The 12048-nt window shown below is 43.6% G+C and overlaps 1 protein-coding gene across 6 annotated transcripts in view; it reads left to right on the forward strand.

Annotated features, from left to right (window-relative positions):
- rab11fip3 (RAB11 family interacting protein 3 (class II)) overlaps positions 1-12048 on the forward strand; it is a 31509-nt gene that overhangs the window by 6738 nt on the left and 12723 nt on the right. For 2 of the 6 annotated variants that reach the window (XM_055057814.1, XM_055057818.1), the window contains exons 2-4: positions 1635-1728; positions 6421-6494; positions 10495-10667. In XM_055057814.1, coding sequence (XP_054913789.1) covers positions 1635-1728; positions 6421-6494; positions 10495-10667 — 341 coding nt within the window. Of the gene's footprint in view, positions 1-1634; positions 1729-6420; positions 6495-8810; positions 9512-10494; positions 10668-12048 lie in introns of those variants that run through there. The other 4 variants (XM_055057816.1, XM_055057815.1, XM_055057817.1 and 1 more) reach the window with 4 other exon arrangements.

Below are 12048 nucleotides of genomic sequence, written 5' to 3' on the forward strand. Positions count from 1 at the left end.
CAAGGTTTGGAAAGTGCTTGGTTTCTGTACAAAACCTTGAAAATGCTTGATATTCAGACTGCAGAGTTTTGCTGTAAAATGAATCCTAACATTTGATTAAAAGTCATAAATGTGGAAAACTTTTTACAGTAGCAATAACGTGTAAACTGGAAAATATACACTTTTTATTCTCGCCTGAAGTTAAATCAGACTAAACTTGTTTTAGATAAATTAAAATGACAGAAATTATTTTGCTAAATGCCAGAAAACTTGGCAGTAATTACTTTTGCAGAGTTTCTAACTTTCCTTGAATTTGTGTTTCAGTATTTAATTTGAGCAGGAAGTTAATTCATCTTAACATGATTTACTTGAATTGTTTCATTGTAATTATTAGTAACTCAGCAACTTATTGATTGTCTTGTTATATATTTAACACCTTGTCTTGACTGGATGTGATCAAGCCGCCATCTTGGTAGGCAAGCGAACCATCACAAAGAAAGTATATGGAAAATAAACTTGAAGCTTAATCGCTGCAACTTAATTTTATTACGTTAGTTGGACAGAACCGAGGCGAGAGGTTCTCTCAAGCTGTTGCCATAGCAACCACCATGACGGTTGGTTGCGGATTCCTACCAAGATGGCCGTCGGCTTCCAAGTTTCCAGAAATGTGGCGACGCTTGAGAGTTGTGTGATGAAACTCTTGTTGTTTTGTTTATTTATTTCCAAAGTGTGGTTTTGGAAAAGTTTGAAAACTCGCCTTAAATTCTTACAGTTCTTGCCGTTTCCTGCTGAAACTTCGGACCCAGACCGTAATCTCTCCGGCTTGTCGGAGTTACTTTGTTGGGATTTTCTGGCCTCTTTGAGTCGCAGCTCAGCGTCGCTAAGGCGATCAGCTTGTTTTTATTTGTAACTGATATCGGGAGCGAAGGGGAGAGAGGGACGGCGTTCACGTCTGACACTTTGGACCGGTTTTGGTCGGGATCCTGACCCAGAGCTCCCATTTGATTCCTGTGTTCATGAATCGGTTTAAGTGTGCTGCAGACAGCAGGTCCCCGCTGGCTCCCAGTTGGGATTTATTTCCAGCTCCATGTAAAGAGCGACTGGTTGCCAGGTGAGCGGCGGAGCGATGCAGCATGTAGGTGCGCTTATGTAACCCGTTCCCTGCAGCTCCTGCGCTGCAGCGCTCCATGCTGAGTGTGAAACCAGGCAGTCGGCTCTTTTAATCAGCTTTTCTTCCTCATTTTTAACTCCAGGAACTTTTTCCTAACCTCTGTTTTCCTGTAGACGTTTTGAATTTCAGCCTTTTTTCCCTCAGAGTTTAAAGGCTTTTCTCTTTGTGGTGCGTAAAAAGCTTTTATGAAGCCGCTGTTGCACCCAATTCAGGACAGTTAAACACTCGAAATCTGCAAATGCAGATTTTTATTTCTGGAGGGCAGCAGCGTTTTATTGGCCGATTTCTGCCCTGTAATCACATTATACTGCTGTTTGTGAAATTATGTAGAGTGAACTGTCATCATAAATGTTTCTCACTGAAGTCACAATGCCGCTTACTCATTAACAGAAAAACCTTCACTTGCATCATTTATTACATCATGGTTGAGTTTCTTCTGCTGCTTTGCTGAAAGTAAAATCTGTTTTTTTTCTCTCTCGCTCAGGTGAAGGACCTGACCAAGTGTTTGGACCCCAGCGGTCTCGGCGTCATCAGTTTTGAGGATTTCCACAGAGGAATCTCTGCCATCAGTGATGGAGGTGAGGTCGATGCGTCTCGTTTCATTTGTTCCTGTTTTCACTGAAACCTGAAGGTGGATTATTCTGTTAATCCAGATTAAGTCTCAGGATGTAGTGAACTCTACCTCATCTATAATTTATGATGGAGTCGTTGCCTGTCGGGATAATATTGCCTCTGGTTCTGGATGCTGTGCAGCTTTACTGCTAGACAGCTGGTGCAATGTGTAACTATGGTAACTGGCTTTTCTTTTTTACAACTAGAAGTAGCTGAGTTGCATCTTAAATACCTGAACTTTGACCCCAAGGTTTACAAGTGTTGAAAAGAAGAACATTCAAACAGTTTCTTCCACCTGTCATAATAAACAAGGATCCCCTACTCCAACATCTTTAACCAAACAGTGACGTTTATGTAGAAGTCCCAAAGTCCAGTTATTGATACGGACCTGTGAGTTTTATCTAGAACACAAAACACAAAAGTCAGTGGCTGTTGAATCTGCAGAAGCCTTTCATAACTACCACGAAGGCTAGCTCTGCTAATCCATGTCATTTTCTTTTGCCGCTCCTGTTTAAGGGAGCATTCACACTAGCTTTGGTCGCTTTAATCCAACTCCAATCCATTTGTCTAGACCAGGGTGTCAAACTCCAGTCCTCAGGGCCTGCAGTTTTTAGATGTGCCACAGATACAAAAACTGGAATGAAATGACTTAATTACCTCCAGCTTGTTCTCCAGAGCCTTGCTAATCACCTGTTATTTTCAGGAGGTGCAGCAGAGGCACATCTAGAAGTTGCAGGTCACCGGTCCTCGAGGACTGGATGTTGACAGTCCGGTTCGGTCGGGAAGCGTGAAACTGATCTCTGATTAGGACTAAAACCAAAACTCTGATCTGGGTTTGGTTGAAGTGAACTCTGGTTCAGTTTGGATGCGTATGTGAAGGTTAAGCAGACCACTGACCGCTTCAAAAGCAGGAAGTGGACCACAGCACAGGGCTTTCTGGGTAAATGCCACCAAAACAAACCCAGCATTAGCAGGAGAAATGGTTGTTTTTTTACTAAAGATGAATGAGAACTCCTCCAGAGAACTGAATCCACTGAACCACCAGCTGATTTCTGTCGGGTTGGAGTAGCGGATCAGAACCTTCTTCATAATGATGGATGGAAGAGAAGCTTTGAATTTCCTCTTCCTCTCGGTGCTTCCATGAATCCTCATTTTCAGGTATTTGAGATGCTGACGAGTTTCCAAAAACGCTACCTTGTTGCCACGGTTACGCTTCATAACTACTCTCCAAGGAAGAAAAGTAAAAAAATCCAGAACCAAAAGCCATAAGACGGAACAAATCAGAGCTAATGTAACAGATCTGTGTTCAACATGGCGGTCCGGCCCACAGCATGACGCCGCCCCTCTCAGCTCCACCCCACATTGTTTCTGGGTTGAGCGTCTCTGGTTACTGACGGCATGAATAAGTCAGGATGTTTGGAGACACATGGTCTGATTGGCCGGCTTTCAGAGCGCTTGGACAGAGCGTCCTATTCGCTTCAATTATTCACCCTCCTCCTCTCTGCTTTCCCTGCGCCGGCCCGGTTTCTGGTTCTGGCCCGGTTTCTGGTTCTGACCCGTTCAGCTGCTGCAAAATCACGGCTGGGCTTTCCAGCCATGTAATGACAGATTCTTATAAAACACGTCCAACGTGAAATTAGTGGTTTGGCCTGCGTGTAAAATGTGAAACTAGAGTTGAGTTTGGGTTCAGGATTCCCACACGCAGAGGTTAACGGAATATTTAACATGTTTAACTGGTTATTTTTTATTTTTTAAATGACGGAAAAATTTGAAGCCCGTCGGTCATTTTGGAAAGTTATAATTCACACCCTGGACTGGAGCACATGCACAGACATTACAGACTTCACACAAAGAGTTAATCGCAGAGGAAACTAAAATCAATCGGTAAAAAAACCCTTTCTGAACGTCGTCTCATGGACTCTGAGCTAAATGCGTCTTCCTGACCGGGAGCTGACAGCGTGTTGAGTTACAGACCGAATGCTTTGGAGCGTCTGGTTAGGAAGTGCATTTCAACCATTGGTAGAAATGGTGCGTTTAATTCAAGTCTCCATACAAAACAGAGAAAACTAAAGAGATGCAATGCTGAGCTTATCCATGTATAGTCTGAACAGAGGAGCCGGCAGTTCATCATCCAGCGGTTTTAACTGGAGCTGGCAGACGTTGACGTCCCGCTAACATCCGTCTGTTTCAGGGAAGCAAAACCACGCAAAAAAAAAAATCAGCATAAAAACGCAGACCTGGACCACACAGGGTTAAAAAAAAAAAAAAAAGTTCAGTCGATCGGTTTGGATCAGACGGATCCAACTGATTGAACCAGTGCAGATTTCTCTGCAGATGCAGAGAGGAATTTGTGAGGCTGAGCGTTCAGGACGCAGCAGGTGAAGCGCTGCTGATTTAAGTTTAAATTTATTTTATTGTAAGTCAGTGGCTTTTGTCACAGAGAAAAAGTTGGATGATTTGTTAATGTGATTATAATTTGATGGAAAATGATTGATTTTTAAATGACGGAGAGCAAAACAGCGTCGCGACCTCTGCCCACACGGCTGAACAAAAACCTGCTTTAAGTTTTATCTGGATAAATCCTCATCCGATCCGCCGGATCCTTTTACTCCCATTGTGTCCAGGATGAAAGGAAAAGGAGCCAAAACCTGCAGATCCAGCCTGACGGGCTCCAACTGACTGCAAAACATTATTTATGGTTGAAACATTTTTTCTGCCTGAATCAAATTAAACTTTTCTTGCTTTTGAGACGTTAGAATTACAAATTATTTCTATTTGCTAAATTACAAAAAAGGAAAAACACTTTATTAAGAAATATTTATTATTCCTTAATGGCTCAATGACCTATTGATCTGTGCAGTCAAAATAAAGGTTGGCTTATATTTTATTTGACATTCTTATTGATTTTATTTAAATGATGGTTTTGCTCTTTGACCAGTCGGGTGCAACAGACATTTCAAAACTTAAAAATGTTACCTAATCAAATTCAAAAGCACTTTATTGATCCCAAAAGGTATTAAATGCAGCTCTGTTAGAGTTAATGCCTCGTTCTAGATGGTGACGGCTGTGGGCAGGAAAGATCTCCTGTAGCAGTCAGAATTACAGCACATTTGAAGAAGCCTCTGACTGAAGACACTTTTTTTTGTTTCCCAATGATTCAGTCTGAGGCTTCTTCAAATGAATTTTTATGGTTCCACTTTACAATAAAGTCATCAATGACTAGATAAATTGATAACATGGCTATTGACTATTGCACTCTTTATAAATCATTAATTACTTATTGTGCCTTAAGGGTGAAAATTGGAATAAATGCTAAAAAAAATTACATTTACAAATGATTCATGTGTTTAGAAGGTAGAATAACAACTCTAGATTGTCTCCTCTTTGTGCTTAATTCATGCATAATAAACGGTTATTAATGATTTATAAAGTGGTAATATATCTAAATGCTATTGGCCATCTACAAAGGACACATTATTGTAGATGTAAATTAAAAGTTTAGTTTATTTCAGCTGCAGAATGTAAAATATTAACAGTAAAAAAACTATTCCATTAGAAATGAAAAAGTGAATCTGCTGCTGGTTTGCAGTAGTGAAGTGAAGGTGGGGTGTTTGACAGTGTTGCCCCGGGCCGTGGAAATGCCTCGCTCCCTGCTGAGACTGGAATGTCTGGAGCAACGTTAAATATTCTCACTGTGACGTCAGACCAGGTCCTGCAGGTGCGTCGGATCCGCCGCCACTGGAACCAGTTCATGTTTCCTCCCAGTAAGGTGCCGTTGGCCGCAGTGGCTGATGGGACGCGTCTCAAGCCTCGGCTACTTTTGCTGCAGGTTTCTGCGGTCTCCTCATGGAGCCTCTGGTTCGCCTCAGATGGAGGTCATGTCATGTTTACCGTCACGCTTTTACTGCTGCCTGTAAATCTGCCCGACCAGGACATCTGGGGCTGCAGTGCGCTGTAAAAACATTCACACCAATTCTGTCACGTTGTAACCACGAACCTTTGTTTTTATTATGTGATGAAGCAGCAGAAAGTTGTGAATCATTATGAATTAAAATCCCAAAAGTGTGGAGTACATTTTTTTAAACAGCTCCAGGCTTTTCTGAGCTTCTCTTCCAGATTTTCACAACCAAGAATCTGTGAACCATAAAATTAAAGTCTTTCCATATATTGGTAAAAATCTGATTTAGACAAACTCAGGCTAGAGATCCCTGGATCTCTGGATTTCAACCATGTGGCCGTATGAAATCTTTCTATTTCAGCTTTTTGTTACTGGTTTGTGTTGGTTGCTGATCGCTAAACCAATTTGATCAATTTATTAAAATTTTCTATTTATAAAGATTACATTTTAAAGTTAAAAATCTGGATTTTTAACTTTTTTTTTTCTCCCATTTTTTGGGTTCTCATGGTTCAGTGATGTTAGGCTGCCATCTTGTTTTTCTGTTTAGCTGAACCTCTAATTCAGGTCAACTTGATGAAAGTGTGAAAAACATGCTGATGTTTCTGCAGTTTTCCACCCAGAGGAGAATGTAAACAGAGGACTCCTGTCCTCATCTTACCTGTTTGCACATCAACAGCCGCTTCTCCATGTTTGCTCAGTTTCTGTTTCTGTTTGTTTCTGTTGCTGCTGTGCACACCAACCCGCCTCCCTGCTCTGTCAGCAGGCCCAGAACTGCAACTCTACAGCTACAACCCGGGGGACGGCGCCGGCGGCTGCCCAGAGGAGTACGACGAGGTGAGACATCCCTTCCACTTCCTGTTGACCTAGTTGGTCCCTCAAACTTCCTGTTGTACCTCAAACTTCCTGTTGTCCCTCTGGCTTCCCGTTGGTCCCTCTGGTCCCTCTGGCTTCCCGTTGTCCCTCTGGCTTCCCGTTGGTCCCTCTGGCTTCCCGTTGGTCCCTCTGGCTTCCCGTTGGTCCCTCTGGCTTCCCGTTGGTCCCTCTGGCATCCCGTTGGTCCCTCTGGCTTCCCGTTGGTCCCTCTGGCTTCCCGTTGGTCCCTCTGGCTTCCCGTTGGTCCCTCTGGCTTCCAGTTGGTCCCTTTGGCTTCCCGTTGGTCCCTTTGGCTTCCCGTTGGTCCCTCTGGCTTCCCGTTGGTCCCTCTGGCTTCCCGTTGGTCCCTCTGGCTTCCCGTTGGTCCCTCTGGCTTCCCGTTGGTCCCTCTGGCTTCCCGTTGGTCCCTCTGGCTTCCCGTTGGTCCCTCTGGCTTCCCGTTGGTCCCTCTGGCTTCCCGTTGGTCCCTCTGGTCCCTCTGGCTTCCCGTTGGTCCCTCTGGTCCCTCTGGCTTCCCGTTGGTCCCTCTGGCTTCCCGTTGGTCCCTCTGGCTTCCCGTTGGTCCCTCTGGCATCCCGTTGGTCCCTCTGGCTTCCCGTTGGTCCCTCTGGCTTCCCGTTGGTCCCTCTGGCTTCCCGTTGGTCCCTCTGGCTTCCAGTTGGTCCCTTTGGCTTCCCGTTGGTCCCTTTGGCTTCCCGTTGGTCCCTCTGGCTTCCCGTTGGTCCCTCTGGCTTCCCGTTGGTCCCTCTGGCTTCCCGTTGGTCCCTCTGGCTTCCCGTTGGTCCCTCTGGCTTCCCGTTGGTCCCTCTGGCTTCCCGTTGGTCCCTCTGGCTTCCCGTTGGTCCCTCTGGCTTCCCGTTGGTCCCTCTGGCTTCCCGTTTGAAAGGAGCCACAGCCTGAACGCCCTCTGCACTCGGCTGTCGTTACCGTGTCGATGGCTGCGCAGGCCCATAACCATCCTGGCGGGTTTGGCTTCTGGCCCTCGAGGCGTTGGGTTTCCCTTGACAGAAAATCAACCGGCTGGAATGCGCAGCAGTGTGTGAAGTTGTGTGTGTGTCTGTGAAGTTGTGTGTGTGTGTGTGTGTGTGAAGTTGTGTGTGTGTGTGTGTGAAGTTGTGTGTGTGTGTGTGTGTGAAGTTGTGTGTGTGAAGTTGTGTGTGTGTGTGTGTGTGTGTGTGAAGTTGTGTGTGTGTGTGTGTGTGAAGTTGTGTGTGTGTGTGTGTGTGTGAAGTTGTGTGTGTGTGTGTGTGTGAAGTTGTGTGTGTGTGTGTGTGTGTGTGTGTGTGAGGTTGTGTGTGTTTCCAGTTGTGGTCGACATTTCTGGAATTCCGGCCACCGTTTGGGTTCAGGTTTGGGTATCTTTATATTTAACCTGCGTTTCTGCAGGACCTGCAGTTTCTGCTGCTGCGGTGTTGGTGCCCCCTGTTGGCCGTGGCTTGAACTACAACTCTTCTGCAAATGTTTTTCTGACTGAGTTACAGTTCAATGCTTGAAAAAAATAAATGTTTATTAAATGAATGTGATTAGTTGAGTAATTATATATAGCTTTCCTTCCTGTTTTATTGAGATTATTTTCTCACCAAGAATCACTGATCATTGGGGTTGGAACTAATAATTTAGTAATATTCTGACTAATTTATTGGATTAAAAAAATGGCACATTGTGCAGATTTTTCTCTTACTCACTTGAGCCCTTATTAAACATTGAAAATGCAAAATTGTTTTTTTTTTTTGGTATTGCCAAAATATAAGGTATTGTTTGAATCAATTAGAATCTGGTGAAGCTATGCTCTTTGTGGAGTTTGGCTAAAACATGTTGCCAGATGAATTTTGGTCTTTAAAAAGCAAAATGTAAATATTTTGTAGAGTTTTCGTTCAACTGCTCTCAGTATGTTTGGTTTTTTCTTCTTCTGTAGGAATTAATTCAACAATTGATCATTATTTCAACAGATTAATCGTGATTAATGCGATAACTATTATCTTCACAAGGTTCACACATCAAAAATTATAATGTTTGAAATATTACAAATTAAGTAGGATTGCCATGGTAACAAATTTTCCAGTTATTGCGATAAATGATATAGTTTTGAAGTGATATAATAGTATCAGCATAATGATACATTCTCAGAGATCAATAAACTTCAAATCCTTGTGAATGTTTAACATGTATCCAAAATAATCAAATTAATTGTGATAAAAAGGCTCATTGAGACCAAACATCAAACTTTTATCATTCAGTTTTTGGTAGAAAGAGAAAAAAATAAATGTTGAAAATGGAAGTTGAGTTTGTTTTAATTGACTTATTGTGGCAGGCCTAAAATAAGAAATGAAAGCAGACTCTCTTCAGTTCAGATTATTACAGCTGGGAAATGATGGGAAAACGTGGAGTGAAGCTCCAGCTGCTCCGCTTGCTGAAACGTGTCGCCTGAGTTTGGAAGAAGTTCGACCTGCGTCCGCCGCCGCCTTGCTTTTTTTCCTCTAGGTTATTTTTATTTGGCCTGAACGGCGTCTTTCTCAATGGCTGATCTGTTCTGTTGCTGTTTGCTGTGAAAACACGGCAGCCCAGGGTGTTTGGCAGCAGCAACGCCTCGTCAAACACGCTCAGAACGTAGTTCCTGAAAGCTCGCCTGTTTTGATCGTAAACAGTGTTGCTGTAGTTTAACAGTCTCAGTTTGGCCCTGGATCGCGGCTTAATGATTTCTAGGTCCGGTGGGTTAGGAAGTGGCAGCTGACCCAGCTGAGACGTCCTGCTCTTTGGACTCGGCTCCAGTCTCCTCCCCTCCCCTCGGCCCGGCCAGCCGCGCTCGGCCGAGTGTGGCTGCGTTTTCTCTGACATCCCCCCTGTGCCGCGCTGACGGCGCAGGAGTTATTGAAGGGGTTTTATGGCGACTCTGTGGGTCAAACCCGGTGGAAAGGATGATTCTGGACAAGGCGGTCGTCCCTCTGAGCCCCACTGCTTCCAGTGCCTCCAGTAAACTGGTATGTTGTGGTGTAGCTGGCGGTTAAGGTGTTGCCTTAATGTTGTTGTTTGAACCTGTTGCTTCGAGGTGTTAAAGCTTTGCTGATAGCTGGTGAGATAATGAGCTTAACTTGTCTGGATTCACCGTCTCTGAAGTATTTTGATCGTTTGTTTGCTTTTCTTCAGGCCAAGAGAAAATAGTTTATTTTATTGAAACAGTTTATTAAGAAAAGAGAGTTTTAACTGCAGAAGTGTGGAGAAACGTTTCATTCTCTGTTTGGCTTATTAAATGCAGGTTGTTCAATAAATGCAGGGCTGCAATTAAACACTACTTCAGTTATTGATCAACTTTCTAATCAATTTATTTGATAAGAAAATATGTAAATTTCAGAATTAATTTTTTTTCACTTTTAAACAATCTTTTAAATTTAAATAATTTAAATGAACAATTTTTTTTCTAAAACTCAATGATGGCGTCTTTTAGAGAATTCTTGATCGTTTGTTACAAAACAATTAATCTGCAGCTGAAGAGATTTAAACTCCTTCCTTTTTACTTAACATCAAAACACTGCAGGATGATCTGTTTTAATTTAAAGTTACTAGTTAATAATTTGATACCAAAAGGTGCGTCATATCATCCTTATCTTACAGCATTTAGATTTATTTTACAGGGTTTTGTTTTCTTTATTTTAAATGCAAAATGTTTTATTATTACTATTTTGGCCTATTTACTGCTCTGAATATGAGCTGTATACTATTGCTGACGATTAATCAATTATTTAGTTTATTTAAATTTTCTATTAATCACGATTAATCATTTCAACCTTGGATAAATACATCAAAATTAAAAACCGAATTTCTTTGTCTGTAGATGAATCACTCATCACTTCACTTTTGAGCAGATTTAAAGATGGGATGAAGGCTTTAAACGCATAAATCTTTCTTCGTTGGGTTTCCAACCCCGCTGGGTTTCAGCTCTAAACGCCAGATTCGTTTTCTGCAGCAGAATGAGGTGACGGACAGCGCGTACCTGGGCTCAGAGAGCACCTACAGCGAGTGCGAGACCTTCACAGACGAGGACACGGGAGCGCTGGTTCCCCCAGAGATGCACGAGGACGTGGAGACGGACAGCGGCATCGAAGCCACGCTGCACGACCCCGACGATCGGGGAAGCAGGTCTGTAAATGCCCTGTTGATTTCTGTGTTCTGACCCGGTTCTGACCTTTCGTACAGCATCACATCGGAGTGGAGTCAAATTACAATTTAATGCTATTGGGCTCTTTAGATGTGAACAAAGGTCATACATTTCCAGTTTGGTACCAATCGGATGATCCATGTGTGATTTACAGATGACCGTATGCGTATGGCGAGGGACTGCAGTTCGCCATTTGAACACGCCGACATGGTTCAGCCAGTGTTGACAGAGTTCATGTCATTTTACGTCAGTTTGCAAAGGATTAAATCCATATAAAAGAGTAAAAAGGCATACAGCAGAAAAAACAGGCGACTTCCTGTTGGAAGGGGGCGGGGCTAAGGTGATGTCATCAACTGAACATGACAATGTGACCAGGACTGGTCTGTATAGAGACATTTAAAGTCTGTTGCAGCTGTGACCTTGCATGTGGAAGTTATTGAACCTTGATGTTTCATGGTGAATAGTCAAAGTTTGCCCCTTAGCCACGCCCACATGCTTTGATGTTCAAGAAATCTTTTGATAACTTTTGACCTTCGATGCCTCAAGACTGAGGCATCGAAGTGAGTGATTCTGAAAAACTGGGACGAGTTCGATCAGATACCATGTCTATAAAACAGAGAAAATCACGACTTTGATCCAAAATGGCCGACTTCCTGTTGGGTTTAGACCATGGCTCCAAGAGACTTTTTTTGTCCTGTCAAGATACACGTGTACTGAGTTTCATAATTCTAGCTTACAGCATGTCTTGGAGCTGATCATTTACAGTGTTCTAGGGGGCGCTATAGAGAAATTGGGCCAAAGGTTGTTTCCCTCTGTGGGGGATGAGAATCCATCCCAGTCAGTTTGGAGCAGCTCGGCCCGAAACTGTGGCGTTCAGAGTCAAACGAATGGCAACGGCGTTGCAGGTCACGAGGCCACGCCCACCTGCTCCATGGACGCTGGTCGGGGTTGGAATCCTCAACATGTCTTCTGTCTCTGGGCACAGTTTCATGTTGATGAGGATGAGGTCAAAGGGTCAGATGGCGACCGTTCAGTTAAACATGACGCACTAAAAATCTGATGAATCGCCTGAATCTAATCGTTCTGCAGGCGTCGGAGCCCGACAGGTTTTCTTTTTTTAAAAGTATTTTTAGTTTTTCTCCAAACGTGGATCTGACCGCTGCTTTGAATGGCATCCGCTGCAGAAGTGATGAGTGTTTTGTTTTTTGGTCTGAGCGAGTTGATTCGTCCAGCAGCAGGAGGAAGTGCAGCGTAGCGCCGGTATCTGCTGACTGGGGAACCCGTCTGTCCGGCTTCTTGACACCGACGCCTTCGGACTTCCCGCTCCAGGCGTGAGCTGAGAATTCCAGGAAGTGTTGATTC

This window comes from Poeciliopsis prolifica, unplaced genomic scaffold (genome assembly GCF_027474105.1).
Source record: "Poeciliopsis prolifica strain line A6 unplaced genomic scaffold, Auburn_PproV2 SCAFFOLD049, whole genome shotgun sequence".
In the NCBI taxonomy this organism is placed as follows: Eukaryota; Metazoa; Chordata; class Actinopteri; order Cyprinodontiformes; family Poeciliidae; genus Poeciliopsis; species Poeciliopsis prolifica.